Source organism: Silurus meridionalis, chromosome 15 (genome assembly GCF_014805685.1).
Source record: "Silurus meridionalis isolate SWU-2019-XX chromosome 15, ASM1480568v1, whole genome shotgun sequence".
Taxonomy (NCBI): domain Eukaryota; kingdom Metazoa; phylum Chordata; class Actinopteri; order Siluriformes; family Siluridae; genus Silurus; species Silurus meridionalis.
Genome location: NC_060898.1, coordinates 18,831,854 through 18,852,306, shown reverse-complemented (window position 1 = coordinate 18,852,306; position 20,453 = coordinate 18,831,854). Strand labels below are relative to the sequence as shown.

General features: G+C 38.7%; 1 protein-coding gene across 11 annotated transcripts in view; it reads right to left on the bottom strand.

The window, feature by feature from the left end:
• The window catches only part of nrxn2a (neurexin 2a), a 399,544-nt gene that overhangs the window by 41,805 nt on the left and 337,286 nt on the right, over nt 1-20,453 (bottom strand). For all 11 annotated transcript variants that reach the window (XM_046867424.1, XM_046867425.1, XM_046867418.1 and 8 more), the window contains one exon: nt 282-463. In XM_046867424.1, coding sequence (XP_046723380.1) covers nt 282-463 — 182 coding nt within the window. The remainder of the gene's footprint in view (nt 1-281; nt 464-20,453) is intronic.

Genomic DNA, 20,453 nt, shown 5'->3' with positions numbered 1-20,453 from the left:
TATCATTGCAGAGAGTTGTTCCTTGCCACACTTGCCACTTTCTCACTCATTAGGGATAAAATTGCAATTAGAGGAACAAACGTATACACTCTTTTACTTCCGCTTTATCTTTGTAAAGCAGAGACAATGTCTATTGCTCTACAAATAAAAATGTATTGAATTGATCAACTAAAGATATGATTTCACATGCAGCAGGTCATCTAATTCCCTTCATTTTATGGTGAATCAATCTTTCAACACTACACTAAAGTCTTTATGCAGGAGTAAAGCTCGGTACTTACTATGTGTAGCTGAAGGAAGTCTCCCAGGCCCTGCGTGCTCTCCACCTGCACCAGGATGGCATCCTTCAACTGAGTGCTAAAGCCCACGGCCAGTCGGTCCGCCCTGGTGCTTGGCCGCTCATTCGGTGCCCACGTGTATGTGATGAGAGCTCCTCCTTTCCCGAATATATATGTGGTCCCAGCTGGCAGACAGAAAAAAAAGAAGGAAAAAACAGCTGGATTAGACTTTTGGTGCAAGGTTGAACAAAGGAATGATGAAACGAACCAACTTTTTAAAGAAAAGGTGTCAGGAAGGATGCTCAAGTGAAAAGACAAGGTGATGCATAAGCTCTCTTTCCCACTTTTCACTCTGTGCAGGGATTTAAACGAGAACGAGATACAAAAAAAAGTATTTGACTTGCCATCTGTTCCTTGTGTAGTTAGGCTCATCCTTGATTTGGATGCTTGTTCTGAAAATATTACTTTGGTGGCAAACAGACCATCGCCAACATTGACAATTGAGGGTATGGCATTCTCTGCTGACTTAAGAGCTGTGATCATTTTCTGATCAAGCTCCAGCTTAGTTCCTGACCTTTTTCTGGACTGCCTGTGCAGTCAAGCGCTAACACAGAACAGCGCTTGTGCTCACTGGCAGAGACACAGTGATGTGGAGGCACAGAAGTATGTGACACGAAACTAGCACCAGGCTCCAGGGGGCTGGGATATATGACTGGACCACCCGGGGGGCACATTGCTCTTAACAATCAGACATGCTTCTGTGGGAGTCTGTGCTGTCAGGAATAAGGATGAATTCTTCCAATTTACCTTTAAAAATAATGCAACATGCATACAAGTGTGAAAAACACTGACAATTGTACTTGAGGGTACAATAATCCTGGTTGTTAAAATGGAAGTATCTGGCCAAATATTTACTCAAGTGAACGTCATTGCCCATTTAATATATCAGTCTATACTGATTCGGCATTACATTATGACCACCTGCCTAATATTGTGTTGGTCCCTTTTTTGCTGCCAAAACAGTTCTGACCTGTTAAACACTTCTCCAGCAATTTGACCAGGAACACCCTACAAGAGCTTCAGTATAGGAGATGCTCTGACCCAGTTGTCTAGAAATCACAGTGGTCAAACTCGCTCAAATCCTTGCACTTGCCCATTTTTCTGCCTCTAACACATCAACTTGGACAAAATGTTCATTTGCTGCCTAATATATCTCACCCACTAACAGTGTCATGATGAAGAGATAATCAGTGTTATTCATTTCACCGGCCATAATGTTATAATGTCATAATGTTATGCCTGATCGAAGTATATAGCCATTAACTAGTCACACATTTCACACCTTTAGAAACACTTGCTGCTTTATTATTTTTCACCATTGTCAAGATCGCTGCTCTCGGAATTTTATACATATCACCGATTCGAGTCGCATTTATACCGCACTCATACTTGGCTATGATCTCTTTCTTTTCACTTTCATTGAGGCCCTACTTAATTGCCTTTTAGCCTTATTGCTATCCTTTCCTGGCTCCTTGGTGGCATTTTTACCAATTCAGGACTTAAAATGCACAGAAAGCACAAAACGCTTTGGAGGGCACTCTATGGCACTATTCGTCATTTTATGATGAGGGTCGGTGTGTCAACTTCTGAGCATGTGACGAGTGCAGGAACATTTTTTAGTTGTCATAACGGGACGAGAACCAAATTTGACGAGTTCTGCAGCCGACGGATACTGAAGTATTACTGTACTTAATTTCAATAAAAAAAGTAATTAATCATTTAAAAGTGCTCCCTTTAAACCTTCACTCGAGTAAAAGTACAAAAGTATTTGCCTTCAAATGTGCCTTCAAACACTGACTGATATCTATTAAAATGATCATGAGCCTTCTTTTCAACTACTTCAAAAACAATTGGCGGGTGTTGTGGCGAGTTAGAATCAGAATTTTCTCCCATCATTTATTCCTCTCAAAATGAACTGATGCTGAACTGTTCTAATAGATACAAACAATCGTTGGATTGCTGCATGTTTGACCAGTTGTTTTTATCCACTCAAATAAAAAGGAACGACTGATTTCGCAAAGTGTAAACAAGTACGATATTTTTTGAAATGTCGTGAATTTAAAGTAAACGTCTTCCTAAATGGAAAATCTCCAGTAAAGCACACATAAGTGAAAAGGCTACTTAAGTACAGTAACGAATTACATTTACTTTGTTACTGTCCACCAATGATTAATACAATTAGGCAAAAGTATAATTACCCAAGTATTTTTGTTGCATAATACAGCAAAATTTTGTGAACAATGCACAGAAGCCAGCAGAGCCCAGGGAAAAAGAACAATCAAGCATTATGCTCTCGACTGTGGATGTACATTCTTAGCTGTTCACTTTGCGTTGAAAGTTTCATGTTGTCTAAGTTCAACCCAATTGTGTATATTTCATGTGCTGAACACTGCTCTTTTGTTTTGATGCCAGTTGACAGCTGAAATAATACACCTTCACTTTACCTATCTGTAGCCCATTTTCCTCAGATTGACTGGTAAGTGCTTTACGCTCTGTAAAACATGAGCTCGCGCTGCCGAATCGAACCTGAGAGCCGGATTTCCACACCACCTGTCCTCTCTGGCAGCCCGTGGTGGTATAAACGAGCTGAGCAGAATAGGTGAGGGGAATGTAATTAGTTGGTCTGGTGAGACTGGCTGTGAGAGACAGAGTCGCACACCTGCTCTTGAAATCTACAGATAACTTGTTGCTAGCGCTGGGGCATGTAAGGAGCCGGGGGAGCCAACACCTGTTAACAACACGTGGCCACAGAGAGTGCAATGGGCCTGAGAGCAGAATGTCTCCAAGATAACAGTGTGCCAGGCGAGGTGAGGTGCAGACTGTGGAGTACAGACAAGGACAGTCTGCCCTGAACAGAAAGACTTGATCCTGAAATGGCACAGTGCAGACCAAAGTTAGGCACATTGATCGTGTGCAGTAGGATTTCACTAGTGGAAAAGAATGATTTTAATCATAACTGAAACTCAATGATGGATCATTGGTAAATATATGGAACGTCGCCTTAATCTTACAGAATCAGAATCAGAATCATGTTTACTGGTCAATTGTGTTGACACACACAATGAATATGGTTCCAGCTTTAGTGACTCTCAAAAGTACAGACATAAAATAGCCAAACTATTTAAGACAATATGAACAAACTATTTAACACACTATACAGAGTATATGACAGATCAATAATGTACATGAAGTGTGAGAGTGCATGGTAGTACAAATAGCAGTATTATGCATTACATAAGATAAAGAAGTTACTTTTGTACAATATACAGCAGCAATAGTGTGTAACATTTGAGGATGAAGTGATGAGTGACAGTACTTATATATACTAAATATGAAACAGGGCATATAATTAAATTCAGTTGTTAATGAGGGTAATTGCCTGAGGATGAGATTAGAGCATGGGGTCTATCGGTAGAAGAAAGCTGAGGATTGAGCTGCCAGGCAGAAGGAAAAGATGAAGGCCAATGAAAAGGTTTATGGTATATCAGAATGAGCTCATCTGGCTAAAAAAAGGCTAGGTAGAATTTCACCTGAATTTCAGGTGAATAACCTTTCATCAATCTTAATCTTCATCATAACATCAGTCTGGGAGCAGCAGAGGCCATCAAGGATCATCTCTAACCAAAAGGTATGCGAGACCATGATTACATTTGAACAATATCAGAATTTGTGTTCTTTTTTACTCTGATTAACCGGAAGTACTTCATGTTTTTTATGACTGCTACTCTGGTATAAACGTCTTCTTCATTGCGATCATTGTCCTCATTTAATTTTTTTACAGGTAGTTGATTTAAAAGAGGCAGATGTTGAGGACAGGGTGGTATGGAGAAGAATGATCCGCTGTGGAGACCCCTAACGGGAGCTGCCAAAAGATTAGATGAAGAAGATCTTCATCTAATCTTATCTGACACAATTTATAGTGTCTGCTCAGATTTTATTCAGGTGTACAGATTTTGAACTCTTTCGAAGCCTGCTCCTCCTTAGCTATTATTTCCAGAGCTTGTTTGATCTTCTACAGTCTGAAATTTCCAAATTGAATCTTACGTTGCCTTATCTTCAAGGTTAAAGCGACGAAATGCGCATTGTTGCTATATATCTTCCTCTTTGTAAAGAAAATAACCGAGATCAGAGATGATATCTGATAGAAGTGTGAAGCAGTGTTTCTCGTATTATTGTAATGGCCTTGAATAGCTGCACTTTATCAGTAAACTACTTTAACTAAAGCAAACTGTTCTGATTTCTGAGGTGACAATGAAATTTATTTACAGTATTCAAAGAAAGAAAGGTCTGCATTTGTATGATGGGAAGTAAACTCCTATACAATATATATTGCAGCTGAATTCTAGTTTCTGATTGATCGGAATGTCTTTAAATGTAGAGAGTCTGAAAATTGCTGCAGTATAAGAGGAATAGAGCACTTAATGCTGGAGATCTTAAAGAAGATATGCTGTAACACTGTTGTTAATTATGATGAACAGCATCGATTATGTACTTGATTATAATGAACACATGCCTCAACGATTTTTAGTTCTTCACACATCTGTATAACCACACTTTTTTTTTTTTTTTTTTTACAAAAAGCAAGTCAACAAAGACAACATAATTAAAAACAGATGAGGCAACTTAAGTCAGGGCTGTCAGGCCCTGGAGAAAAAAAAAAATCATATTCAACTCATCAGCTAATTAGCCAAGCTGTCATTGACTATATTTTAATGTAATGAATAAAAAAACAAACACATTGGTATATGTGTGTAGCCCTCCAGGACCTGATTTTGACATACTGACTGAACCTAATTTGTTCATGCTTGCAACCTCATGCAGTAGACTCTTTCAACAAACTCATGACTATTGTATAGGTCGCAGAGCCTCGGCTTTAAAATACTGACAGGTTTAGGATTTGTAAATGGTATTTAATTCGCCCAAGAGCAAATAATAAACAATGTCCATATAAACCTATTTGGAAAGGAAAAGACCTCTGAGGCAAAAAAAAAGAAAAATCCATTTTCTCGCTTCACGTGCTTGCTGCTGGTGAGGTAAAAAGCCTTGAGCTTTGAGTAAGATAAGGTGTACGGGTTTACTCTTTCTGGCTTGCTACATTCCCTCAGCTGTATGCCATTCACAGAGCACCTTTCCTGAAGCTTTTTTTGTGAAATTTGACAGAATTTCACCCCCCCACCCCACCCCCAACCCCCCTTGCTGGTTTATATGAAACATGGCTCTTACAAGATACTGAGATATGAGCAATGTGAGAAGGGTCACTTTGGATGATCATACACACGGCACTTTAAAACATGCAGATGAAAATATGGCACGAGATTTAACACCAATTATCTTTTTTTTCTCGTGAAACAGGACTGCTTTCTATCTCCATGCATAACCTGTAAAGCTTATTGGTAAGATATTAGTACACCGTGATTATGCCCTTTCTGCTAAGGTTCCCATGAATAATTATTCCTAATTAGAAATTTACTGATTTACTTTCACCTTCAGCCAGGGCCCTAAAATTTGTTTGAAATAAGGGACAGTAATCAAGTAAAGAAATATGAGTACAACATTTTTTTTATTTGATTTCGGTGTTAGCTGGTGTCTTTGGGGCTTCTGCGAGACTTACCCATCAGATAAGGGCTGCATATAGACTGATACTAGGGGATTTGGTGAGCACAGAGGTTATTTACTGTGTGCTGCCAGCCTCTCACTGGGGGGATATTGGAATCATGGCCAGTGGAGCATGTGTGTGTGCGTTTGTGTGTGTACTGGCTCAGTTCTTTTCCTGGGCACACACCTAGTGTTGGCCATCAAAGGCAGCCGCTTATAAAGCAACATAAAAGTGGAAGGCAGTGAGAACCTATACTATCCTGCTGTTCCCATCACCTTGAGAATAATCACTGCACAAGTTTAAGACATGCCCTAACAACAAAGCCAGAGAGCTTTACATTACATCAAAATTAAATAATGTACATTAAAGTCTCCGGGAAAAGCACTCAAGAAGGGAAAATGTAGCAATTGGTGCATTCATTAGTAGGCTTTGGAACCTTTTGGAAGTTGCTTTGGCAAAATCATTTTAAATAATAATATACCTCTAGCTTACAAAATCATACATGGTGCAGAAATGTTTTGAATGTAGTCCTGTGAGAAAGTCAGTCAATCTAATACCAAGTCTAGCTAAGAGTGACTTCCACACATACTGATTGCTACAGAACACAGCATTTACATTTACATTTACATTTAACAGATGCTCTTATCCAGAGTGACTTACAAAAGTGCTTTGAGTCTCTATGAATAAATAAATCAACACTGGTTCTTTAGATTACAAATTTAAGATTATTATTATTTTTTAAAATTAAAGACAAAGCAAACGGGGAAAAGTGGTAGTTTAATTGTTTCAGGACGAGGTCTTCACCTGTTGCTTGAAGATAATCAGTTTGGATTGTTTGCAGTGGACGAATCATCAATTCATAGCATCAAGTCAAATTATAAACAGCTAATGGTGTCAGGACTTTTTGGTTTCGAGGCGCGCACATCCGGGTTCGCTGTGCGCGTTTCCAGGTCGGTGGCCATCTTGCCGTTTTTCCCGCGCCACCTGGTATTTAAGGTCAACAAACCTTTAGCTCAGGGCCAGATTATCTCATCAGCTTTCTAAGTCCCTGAGAGCCTGTCCTGGTCCCTGACTCCTGATCCCTGTTCCCAAATTATAAACCTGACCCTGCTCTGGCTTGGACTCTAGACTGGTTTGTGTTTTTTTGATCTGCCTCTCTATTGAACTTTAGATAGTTTTTTGGATTTTGGCTCTCCCTGCATTGCTCTGGTTGCCTGCTCTCAGATTGAGGGCTGTTTTTTGGACAGTGTTTTTGCTCTGCCCACAATTTGTACTTTGTTTACTCTGCTCACTCCCTCCATTAAAGACTGCCTTTTCTATACCCTGTTGCATCCTGCATTTGGATCCTTCCAGTCACACTTTCTTTCGGCTTCTCCCGTTAGGAGTCGCCACAGCGGTCCTCCTCACGTTTTGATTTGGAACATGTTTTTACGCTGGATGCCCTTCCTAACGCAACCCTCCCCAATTTATCCGGGCTTGGGACCGGCACTGAGAGTGGTTGGGGGGTTCCCTGACTGGGAATCGAACCCGGGTCGCAGCGGTGGGAGCGCTGCGTCTTAACCACTAGACCACCAGGAAACCCTGGATCCAGTCACACACCCTGCCCATATAATCTGTCCGTATCCTTGCCAGCGTCCACTCACATCTCCTTCTCTGACAACTGGTTCTTAACAAATTTGGGGAAGATAATAAAAAGAATAATGACAAGATCAGAAATGCCGGAAATAAGCATGAAATATTTTCGAATGCTAGCTTGACATGTGATGACACGAGATTCTTTTACTTCATGGGTCACTTTCTGATGGAGGTCCTAAAAGGCCATGCATTATAATATATTTTTCTTTCCTTTTTCCTCGTGATCACAACTTAATTTTCTCGTGATTCCGACATAACAGATGTTGTTTTCTGATTATCACGACTTAGTATTCTCATGATCTCAATGTAAAAACCTATTTTTCTCACGACGTAATTGTATCGTAATTAAAATCTCTATCATAAAGTTACTATGTTATAAAGTTAATATAGACTTTATCTCTGCAATGAGAGAAAGGGGTGTCCCAAAGGAGAACCTGGCAAAAAAGGAGGCAGATAAGGCAGGCTTATTGTTTAGATCCGGACCCGTGTGTACTGTAAGTTATCAATTAGTGACAGACACAAAGCTATTTCAGTTTGAGTCTCTGTTCAAAGTAAAAGCGAATAATCCATGATGCTACGAAAAAACAATGATTTTTAAAAGAAAAAGAAGTCGTGTTCGCGAGGAAACTAAATTTTATTGTACACATTTCTTTTGGGTGATTTTAGTTACAATTATAGGCAGTGTCCCCGAAATGAAATCCTTGAAAACTATGGTTGCTACATACAAAAGAGAATCTCATTGCAGTTCAGGAAAGTCTGTACTTTTTTAAACTATATACATAATAGAAAAGGTCAAATCGTGAACATGTGAAGGGTTTTCCCAGGCTGCCACACATTTTGCTTGTGCGTGGGCTCTGCATCAGTTTTAGGTCTGGCAGGAAATGACTCAATCCGGTCCAGGCTTTTGAAATGCTGTGAATGATAATATTATAACAAATGTCACTGCCCATCATTGGTGGCTCATTAATCTGTGAGTCAATGCTTTCGACTCGGGTAATATTCTCTGTCAACAAATTCAAACGCATACATCTCCTCCCTGAGCCACGTACACGAGATTAAAAGTAAAGGAAATAACATTGAATTTAATAGGCTTAAGGAAACATACCTCCAAAATGTTCTCTTTAATACTAGGTTCAAAATGCACATAATATTTTTTTTAATATGCAGCATGGAATATGGAAGGGTATAAAAACGAAGAAGCTCGAACTACTTAGCATTCATTGGGGTGACTCTTGTGTTTCTGAACGCCGCTAACATAATATTGACTCTCTCTGAAAATTCCCTGGATGCCATCGTATATTAACCTCCTACATTTCTCAGGATAAAGAAGTTCGGATGAACCACTTCCTACAGCACTGGAATATATGCATGAAACTCAATATGCTAGTCGCATCTTCAGTTGCATTTTGAAACACACCAGATGTTTGCAGGCATTTCGTATACCAGGTTACAAGCAGTCTTATGGTAAAAACTATGAAAACAGGAGTGTTTACGTCAAAACTTAGTGAGATTTGATGATTTTTAGTTTCAGCCCTTTCCAATTTCACTGGACAAGTACAGAGAATTGAAATAGTCTATTAGATAATCTATTGGCCTTTATTTCAAATATACAGGACATAGCCAGGAAATCCATTCATCTTATATTGTATCACTTCAATTTGTCAACACACTGTACTTATACAGATCAGCTTTTACAATGTTGTTGTTGTTGCTATAGAAACAAAATGCATTCAAACAAGTTCATTAGCGTCAACCTGTGATATAAAACCCAGCCCTACTGTCAGACCTCTGTTTTAGCCCAACAAAGCAGCAACAAATTATGCTAGAAAGGATTTTATATGTTCACTTATAGCCGTAAATGTATTTAATGAGGCTGCGTAACCAACATTATCAGCGACTATCATAGACCCCTAGGTGCTGCTAAAACATATGTAGAGCTTTCTAAATGTTCTCCTGAGCTGTCTTCCTGTTACACGTTATTCAATTGTTCCTCCTGTCTCTCACCAGAAGCCTGCCAGTGTTGAGAACAGCTGTCTGCACAAACTTCACACACTTCCATCAGTTTCCCCGGTCCAGCCGAAGACGGTTTGTCTTTTCTTGTTTGCCAGTGATAACACTCACAATTAGTTTCTACTTCAGCATCAGCTCGCGAAGGGAAAAAAAATAGGACGCGATCAGATCAAAAATAATAACACCCAATTAGCAGGATCTTATGAAGAACAAGGCTCAGCATGAACATTTGCTGAAAAAATAAAAAACACAGGAACACAGGGGGCACTCCTACAGTCTGGATTCTTATAGCACGAACAATGACTTGTATCTATATGCTGTTCCGCCTGAAGTTCTTGGCTGACCTAATTGCACTGGCAAAACTTTGATAATCATATCAGTTGGTGCCTGGCAGGGTTCCAAATTAAGTTCTCAAACACGCCCCCTTCCTTTCCTCAATCCTCAACTTTGTCACAGCGTCTAACTTCAGAGCTCCATTCATCCCAGCAGCACACAGCCTACAAAAAAACCCCAAAAAACTTCAACCTCTCAGGCTTTCATTAAGAATAGGACAGCACACATTTGAATTTAAGAAGCTACTCAGACGAGGTGCAAAGCCTCCGCAGCACTTCACTGAAAGCACTTTAGAACTGTCGTCATAAGCTAAAGCAGTCACTCCATTCTTCATATATTTTCATTCATTATTTGATAGATTCTCCTTTATCTATAAAAAAAAAAGATTGTATTTTTTTTACATTTCTCTCAGTGTATGCATTATGACAGTTGTGCATAAAATAAGGAAAACGTGTCGAGAAAAAGCGAGAAGGGAAAAGCAAAGATGACATGTTTTAGAGACACATTTATCAAGAACGAAGAACTGAAAAACTGCGGCATTTTGTTGCACATAACGACTGCTTTTCAGAAGAAGCTCTCGGTTCCAGACATTTTTTTAAGTACAAAACAGCTTTTCTATGGAAAATATGCATTTGGCATGATCAACTGAGGAAGATGTGTGTTATATATGCTTCTCTGTGTTTAAGTTGGATTTTATGTGTGGGGCGTGCTATGAAAACCTTTCACATGGAGAAATTTGGACATTTGGACAAATTTTGAGGGTTTTTTTTCATCTAAAGGCCTTTACATCTCAAGCACGAATTAAGTTAAAGCTTTTCTTTAAATAGAAACAATTGATTTTAGGCTCATTTGTCTCTATTTGTTCACTTTGTAAATGGTCTTGCAGTGGAGTCCACTGTCCCTCCCATCAGCCCTATGCTATGCTAGTATTTTTTCTGTCAGATTTTGGTGTAAGTTCTGTATAAATAGTATTAGCTTATGATGTCATAATACCTTTTTTTTGTTTTCTTACTGACTTACCCTAGAAATTACCTTGTGTTTAATTACCTTTAGCTAGGGTTAGAGTTAATTGAAGTTCAAGTCAAGTTCAGTTTGATCTACAGTCAGCGTCTGGATTCAGACAGTAACAGATGGGTTTCTCTGGGTCCAAATACTTATATGTAGCATGCTGCCTTTTAAAATAACACTGGTACTGGTAAAAAGCACTGGTATTAGCGTTAAAAGCTTGGATTGGTCTCATATATAAAAGGCTCCTTATTTCCCCAGTGAATTTAAAAAGATTGACTTATCCAGTGACAAGAATCAGTATTTAAAAAAAAAAAAAAAAAAAAATTCTCCATTTAGATGAGAATAATGGCAGGACATGCATACAGACATGGGGGACTTGGGGAGGGGTGGGGGGGATATTACAATCACAAACCTACAATTCAAAGTGCTTTTGAAGGGTTCTAAAGATGTCAGCTCAATAATGTTCCAGTGGTTCGACAAGGCTCTCTGGCAGATAACCCTGAAACTCCCAGTAATTACCACTGACAGCCATGCAGGAAAGCAAAGTGGCTGAGGGAGAGGATATATAGAACAATGAGCAGTGAGAAAGACAGAGATTGATGGAAAGCTAAACAAATCCTGCTAAAACAAAAAGGTACAAGATACGGACAAAGGTATTGGGACACCAGACTTTTTCAGCCATATGTGATTCTTCCATAAAATGTTACCACAAAGTTGGCGGCAGCAAATGTATAGTAATTGTATTTCTTTAGATGATGAAGCATTGAATTTTCCCTTTATTTCAACTAGGAGAACCAAACCTGTTTCAGCATGACAATGTCTCTGCGTACAAATCCAGCACCATAAAGATATTGTTTACATGGGTTCAACTGGAATATCTTGAGTGGCCTGCTATAGAGCTCTGACCTGAACCCTAACACCTTTGGGATGAACTGAAACACTTTAAATAAATTGGCCTCCTGACCCTACATCAGTACCTGACTTTACTAACATCCTTGTGTCTGAATGAGCACAAATCTCCACAACCACACTCCAAAATCTAGTGGAACATCTTCCCAGAAGAGTGGGGGTTATTATACCAGCAAATGGGAACTAAATGTGAAATGGGATTCTCAAACAGAAAAGTACAAATCTTATAGTAAGATGTAAATACAGTACTTTGATGCGGAAAAAAACGTTTTTTAATTCCTGCCTTTAATGATTTAGTGGTGTATACTGGTGTATGTATATTTTTATACAAATCATATGCAGTAATACACAGAGAAAATAATATATCAGTATTACAGCAGAACTAAAGCCTGAATCTGGCATAGGTCAAGGCATTTTAGTAAAATAAATAAATAATACATTTCTGCTTATTGCTGAAAGATAGTCTAAGCCTAACTAGTACACAAGTTCATAAGCAACTGGCAATTGCTGTTCTTGTTTGAAATTAGTATTAAATATTGGATAGAGACCATTTTTTATCCCCTTGTTCTACTGACACCATTTTAAACAGTTTTGTACAAAATCCTGTGGCAGTATACACTGGGAAACAGGTCAAGAGATCTGAATATAAAGCTACAATAAAGTGATTATCTTAAAAAGGATCTCATGGATCTAATTAAAGATTACTTAAAACTGAAAAAAGTTTCAATCCAGTTCAACCCCAGTTCAATGCAGGTTAAACTTCAACAAACGTTCTTTATTTATTTATTTATTTATTTATTTTTTTGGGTGAAATCTTGTCAGATTGTAGCTGCAGCACATTGATGGTGTTCTAGAAAGGAACAAGAGGCTGAGAAAATAGGAGAAAAATGTAAATGAGAAAGCTATGTAACAGACTAGTGTTATGTAAGGAACGCATGAAGTGTTATGTAAATAAAATCATCAGCAATAGAATGGTATGCAATACGACATGAATCGGCAATAATGTTGCCATGTGACATGATGACTAGCGCTACTCTCTGTGCTAAAGTAATCAATTCTTTTTAACCTTCCAATCATCAGTGAAACATAAAAAAATCAACAATTTGCATATTCATACAATATGTATATAAAAATGTATTAAAAAATGTAGGCGCTTCTTTTTCTAACTCACACACACACAAACACACACACACACCCAATGGATCTGCATCTCCAAAACTGAGGCTTATGCAATTCACATCTCAAAGCATAGCCAACAATACGATACATTAAAGATATATATGAAGCAGCTACCGGTGCGATGTGATACAATTCACCCCATTACGATGCAGTGTGATCAAATTAACATTCGATTCAACACAATGCAATTCAATGCAGGACACGCCTCGGCCTCCGTAGCGTTGTGATGCGTCGTATTCGCGTAACAGCAGTGGTGCTGAGTAAATGTGCTTGAGAAATAATTAAGCTTGGAGAAATCAATCAACGAATAAAATAATGGTCACAAATTATTGGTCCTTTTCGAAATAATAAAAATATAGCGCATCTACTGATATAAATAAATCGCTGGAAATATATTAAAAACAATGCATCGCGATATAACTGGCAACTTGTATCCAAATCTATGCATCACATCGTTAAATTTATGCCGATGTAAAAATGTGAATCGGTGAATCATGCCCAACACACACACACACACACACACACACACACACGGCTTTTCTTCCTTAAATTCACTGACATAAAGGAATTTATTAGGTGAATCTTTACTTTTTTTTTTACTATTTTATTTAAATCATTCATTTTTCCGCATCAATCAATGGACAGTATCTGATATGGTTTAGTGGCGCAACAGACCTCAATTACTAATCTCCAACACAGAGCCCCAAAGAAGTTGACCTGTAGTCCCAATCAGTGTAACCACCTCGGGTGCTGCTGAATCTAATCGGAACTGATTACCTGACGTGATGCAGACAAAAAGGCTGAAGGAGGTGCTTGAAAGAAATGCTTCCAAATCTTCATTAAAGTCTACAGAACACAACTGCCCTGGTTTCTCTAAAATGGAGTCGTGAAAGGAGCACGACAGCGCTCTCGCTGATCCATGTGGAAACGTACGAGTCTATGTTTGGGATAATTAAGGAGTTTGAGCAAGCTCTGGCACGTGTTTCTGCTCTCTTTCAGAGTGTGAATCTGCCCATCCATATTTCGGCAGAGGCTTGCCAGGCTTGAAGGTGCTATTTGTTTCAGCTGAAGTTGCGTTTTTCCGCTTCACTGTGTAGCTTAAGTGGGTCAGCCAAAACATCCCCACCTCTCTCTCTCTCCTGCACTTTCTCTCTCAATACGGAACTAATTGCGTGTCCTATCGCTGTTTTTTTATACAGGAATTCAAATGTGCTGATGTGTGTGTCTCCATCCTCCTTCATCATGAATAATTTCCCCTTTGCTGGGATCTTGAGGACTGTGTGACAGCAAGAGGAGAAAAAGCCTATGAGCTCTGTCATTTCTGCAGAAAGATTTCATCTGCATTATCTTGTCTTCCATCCATCCCATACTGCCTTAAATATCATCACACTTAGTCTCGGGTCTCCATAATTTAGTCTTTTAATTCTCGGGCAGTCATTAAAGAAACAATCGACTAGACACTTTGTGGTGAAATGGATCCTCAGTAAAGATGGTTCATTCTGGAAATTAGAGCGCACAGCATGGAAGATCAAATCCATTGCCAATTGGTCATTACAAGCCTTTCTTGGATGGAGGATGCTACAGTATGTCTATGGAAGATGCTGGGACTTTTTTCAGGCTGATAATGATCCACCAGATAAACCAACATGTTCTTCTCTGGCCTCAGTACCATCTGAGTAATCTAGATTAGATTAGACTCTAAAGCATCAGGGACAGTATTAGACTTTCACTCTTCACTCTTACAGAAGAATATTAGTTTGAATTGCTTTTCATATACCTACTGAATATTTGGTCTTTTAATTTGGAAATATAAAAAGGTGAAAATTAACAAACTCGCCCAGACTGAATAAAGGCCAGACTATGACAATGATGTTTGGGAAAACATTTCCATGAGAGTTCACATGGCTTAATAAAATATAAGTTGCTATTTGCAGTCTCAGGAGTCTCACAGCCGTCTATCACCACTTAGTCACTTTTCTCTCTAGAGCCTCTCATAACGAGGGTTCGATCGCTGTGTACTTTACCTCCATACATATAGCAGGACTGGCAAATGAATAAAAATGACATATGTTACTATTTAAAAGCATGCACTTAAAATCCGATGCATAAAATCAGATATAATTAAAGGATGATCAGAATTGTCTGTGTCATTTTTCATGGACCTCTAACATGCCTCTACTTTAGTACAGCGAAAGGTGATTCATTGCTACACGATGCCAGTGTCAGAGACTGTGCCCTTGTCCTGCTGCACAAATGTCTTCAGATCAAGCCACTTGGCTTTGAATGCTGTGACCTCACCCCAGGGCTCTTCCACTGGTTGTTAAATTAGGTATAACATTAGCATGCTATTTCCAGGCCTGGGCTATTTCCTTTTCACAATGCACTGTTTTGTCTGGGCGTATTGTTCCTTGCAGGCACAATTATGCCGACTGAAGAGGCCCGGTGTCCCAGAGGCAGCTTCATTCTGACCTTCGTGGTCAGAGGACGTGCTAAGCTGTTAAAATACCCACCAGGGAGCAGCCAGCTCTGACACCGAGAGGTCAGTGAGATGAAAGAAAGAGCGACAGGACCGTACAATTACTGTATGCAGGCATCATCCACCAGCGTTTAAAAGATGCTTCCTGAAAGACGCTGTGCACAGACCAAACGAGAGCCTCTTTACTATAGTGGAGCTTCCAGTTCTGAGGGAAACACTACTAGCTAGTCTAAAAGCGATGCTAGAAAACTGTCACAAAGAACCAGCCTGCCTTGATACATGCCTGCTCTGTCTTCGCCTCCTGAATGGAAGAGCCAAATTAGGACCAAAGCCTTTTCACACAGCGGTGTCAAAATGATCTTGCTCTTTTACCCACGCCTGAAGTAGGGTAAAGATGAAAATGGTAGTTTTTACATGGGCAGTCTGTCTCACTTCCTCTGTAAGCTCTGTGTGAAATGGGATTTTGCTTTGCTTCCCTCCCGACATAGACGGGCTTTTCCGTTCCACTCCTCCAGGCTGTGAGCTGCAGAACAGCCTGAAACATTCCAGACTCCTTGTAGGGATTATATGTATAGTTTACACATGCATGATTTATTTACTAAAGGATGGGGCTGGTTATATTGGGTACTGCTTGCACGACAACAACAGCTTAATTGCCTCAGAAGAACATCTGTCCCATGTTTCTTTTTTGTAATAAATATTCAGACCATGTCTTAGGAAATGCCTGAATTAAAATGCATAAATTAAAGGAAGGCCACTAACTGAGTAGACTTAAGTGTCACAGGCTCTTGGGCAATCAATGAACAGTAGGTCTTGCCTGATATCTTTTATTCAAAACCATACAAAACTAAATGGGTCTGCACTGTTGTACAGTTTGTTCATGTTTTTTTGTAGATTAAACTGTATGAACTAGAAAAGAAAGAAAAATACAGCACGTTTCAAAAAATATAACAACAATTAAACATGAGAGCAAACCACAAGGTTCTTTGCCAAATCGTTACCACAAAGCTGAAGGCACCCAATTGTATAAAAAAGTTTTTAGATGCACTATAATACGATTTTTCATTCACTTGAACTTGGAAATCCAAACCTGTTCCTGAATGGCAATGCCAATGTGCACAAAGCGAGCACCTTGAAGATCTGGTTTACATGCTTTGGAGAGGAAGATCTTGAGTGGCCTGCTATAGAACTCTGATCTCATCCCTACTGAACACATTAGGGATGATTTAGAAATCTGACTGCACCCCAGGTCTCCTTACCTACATCAGTTAAAGTACACAAATATCCATAAGCACACGCCAAAATCTAGTGGAACAGCTTCCTAGAAGAGTGGAGGGAATTATAAGGGCAAATTGGAACTAAATGTGGAATGCAATGCTCAAAAATCACATACAACATTTATGACCAGGTGACCCAAATTGTTTTCGGCAATTTAGTGCGTCATCTCAAATAAAACAGAATCCCTGCATCTACCTGCCGTGGAAAACACTGTGGAGACATTCTGCTTTTACTCTGTAGTGTTTTAGTGTTCTGTCAAGCTGAGATTAACCATCATGCTCGCTGTCCAACTTTGAACCTGTCCATTTAAATGAACAAATAGTCAATATAGCTATATATAATTATAGCTATAGACAATCTACACTGACCAGGAATTACTTTATAACCACTGATCAGGCATAAAATTATGACCACCTGCCTAATATTATGCTGGTTTTGTTGCCAAAACAGTCCAGACCTGTCGAGCATTAACAGCACTATCTTCAAATCTTCAGCGGTTTGAGCTACAGGAGCACGTCTGTTGAATCGGACCACACGGGTCAGCCTTCGCTCCCCACATGCATCAATGAGCCTCAACTGCCCATGACCCTGTTCACCGCTGTTCCTTCCTTGGAGCACTTTCGATAGATACTGACCACTGCAGACCAGGAACACCCCACAACAGCTGCAGTTTTAAAGATGCTCTGATACAGTCATCCAGCTGTCACTATTTGTCAAACTCGTTCAAATCCTTACGCACGCCCATTTTTTCTGCTTCTAACACGTTAACATTGAGGACAAAATGTTCACTTGCTGCCTAATAAATCCCACCCACTAACAGGTGCCATGATGAAGAGATAATCAGTGTTATTGACTCACAAGTCATAATGTTATGCCTGATCAGTGTAGATATAAATAGAGTTATAGATTTTCATGCCACACATACGTATATATATAAATGTTAATATCTTGGGCAATTGAAGAGCAATTATTTCAGTGCAACAACAATAATAATAATCATCATAATAATAATAATAGTAATAATAATAGTAATAATAATAATAATAACAACAATAATAACTTTTCATGTGGAATAACTTGTATAACTGTATCATTGTGGTCTGACCTTTTTCAGCCCACCTGTGTCTGGTGTTTCACATTTTATACAGTATATTTCAAAAAGATTGAACATTTATTGATTGTACAGCATCTTTACTAATATGTAACTAAATATGTCTAAATAAATAAATAAATCTTATATTTTATTTTGCTTTAATCTTTACATCCAATGTTTACTGTGAGTAACTGCGACCCAACCGCTTCCCTGTGTGATCAATAAAAGATTCTGATTCTTCTGATATGTATGTTGGTTTGAAAAAAAAGTCATCGTTGAGATTTCCCAGACGACCTCTCATTCAGTATTATCCATTAGTGTTAGATGGAACTCAGGATGTCTGTGTAAAAAATGTAATCTGGCTAGACTGATATGAATAAAAAACCTGATCAAAAAATTAAATCCCACAGGAAATCCAGGTTCTAAAGCGTCAGTATGACTCATTGGCAATGATTTCTAAGAATAATGTGTGTTTATTCTGAAAAACACACCCCCTGCAATGTGAGGGTTTATATTAGACAAAATCGGATAGTATTAAACTTGCAGTTTGACCTGTTGCTTTACAGACGTGCCCCGTACCATAAAAATGTCCATCAAGCTACCACAAAGCTCCTGCTTTCATACACTCTCCAATACAATGCAACTTTTCCTTTTTTTTAAAGTAGTGCAAAGCTAGAGGCTGCTTTTCAAGAGTTTAGTCACAAGTGGAACTTCTGTATCTGATAAAAGGCTCATTTTGCAAAGCCCAAAAACACAAATAATCAAAGTGCTCTCAGCTATTGTAAAGTATTTCTGGAAAAGACGTGAGTCAGCCTAAAATCTCTTGGATGAGAATGCAGATAAAATACAGCCAATACATGATTTAGTCATAGCTCATGAGGGAAAATGCTGTCATAGTGCCCTTGTTCATTTTAAGCTGGACTCACCTGCTTTATGCACAATGTAGAATCATTTCCAATTAGGTTTAGTTGATTTTCAGAGTGAGCCAAATTCCCAGCATTGTGATTTTTTTCTATTCTAGTGAGGCTTGAAACGAAAAGATATTTTTTCCATGTAACATGCAGTACTATCATTTCTCCAGTTTGTCTAATTAACATGAATCATTTAATTTGATAATTTAAATGACAGACATTGATGGCATTTGGCAGACGCAATTATCCAGAGCGACTTACATTTATCTCATTCATACAACTAAGCAGCTACGGGGCTTGTTGAAGGGCACAGGAGTGGCAGCTTGTTGTAGCTGGGATTTGAACTCACATCCTTCGGAGTCCAAATCCAAGCTACCACCTCTCACCTGTTTGGGTAAAAATGGAAAAATAGAAATACATTTTTTCTAATATAAAACTGTATATGCTAAGTTCATTTAGTTCTGCTGAACTACTCAAAATCTGATCAAGTATCCGTTTCAGCTGTTAACACCTGATAGTAACTGTGTAAAATTCAATAGTTTACACTGCTTAGAACCCTATTTGGTTAATACAGGTGTGTATGTTGTGTGTGTTTTACATTTAATATTTAATTTACTAAAGACATGATCTACAACGGTTTTACTTATTTCAGTACACTTTAACAAATGTCTTAACCCCTTTACTTCCTCAATATGTGGCATTGTCAGGATTTTCTTCTTTTAAGAAAAAATAAAGAATCCATAGCCCTAGCATTAGCTGCTAGCTACTTCCTGGTTAGTGGCTAACAGTAGCGCTATAGATTCTTTAGTGTTTTCATGCATGCGCAAAACAAATTGTATTTCCTGTATGAAGTATTTAATTACTCAGTCTTTTTTGATCATACAGATAAAAGCAATACATCTGTCACGGATAGACCAGGCATCAGAAACCGGGAGTAAAACAGATTGTCGTTTATTTGGTCTAAAGATGCAAACACAAGAGAGCATGAGATGAGACTGTTATTAATGTTAACTTAACTGAGTGCTTCCTTTAAAGCGTAGCCAGGAGCATGGAACCACGAAAATAAGAGTGGTAGGTAGTCCGGGTGATCTATGGTTGTAACTAGTAAATTGGACGGTGAGTGAAGGGGAATAGGGACCTTATAAAGGGGACGGGTAAATGGAGGACAGGTGTAGGTGATCAGTAGGAGGGAGAGGCTGAGAGAGAGTGTTGAGTAAAGGAGGGAGGCGTGGCTGGTGGCTCTCAGACAACATCATTCAAATCTGTAAAGGATCTACTTTTATTTGTATACACTCATAATAACAACAAAACGCTTTGTAAAATAAAGAAAATAGGCAGGGGGCGCTCTCTGCTGTCTCTGTCATCTCTCTTCACAAACACAAATAAAATGATGTAATTTAAAACGCCATGATTACTATATAACATTTAGAAGAGTATTTTGTCTTCATGCTCTATGCTGAGTTTGGTTTCACTAATAATAAACACTTTGTCCCATGTTAATTAAAAACTTAAAAAGTATTAATTTAAGGTACATTTAGAACATAATATATATATAAACAAAAACTAAATGAAAAACTATTGCCCGAGATAAAACCGCACAGTAATACATAGTGATTTTCAGTGCTGGAATGAATGCCTTTGACCTTAATAGTGTGAAAAAGTGAAGCTGATCTTCAGTGCTGGTTGG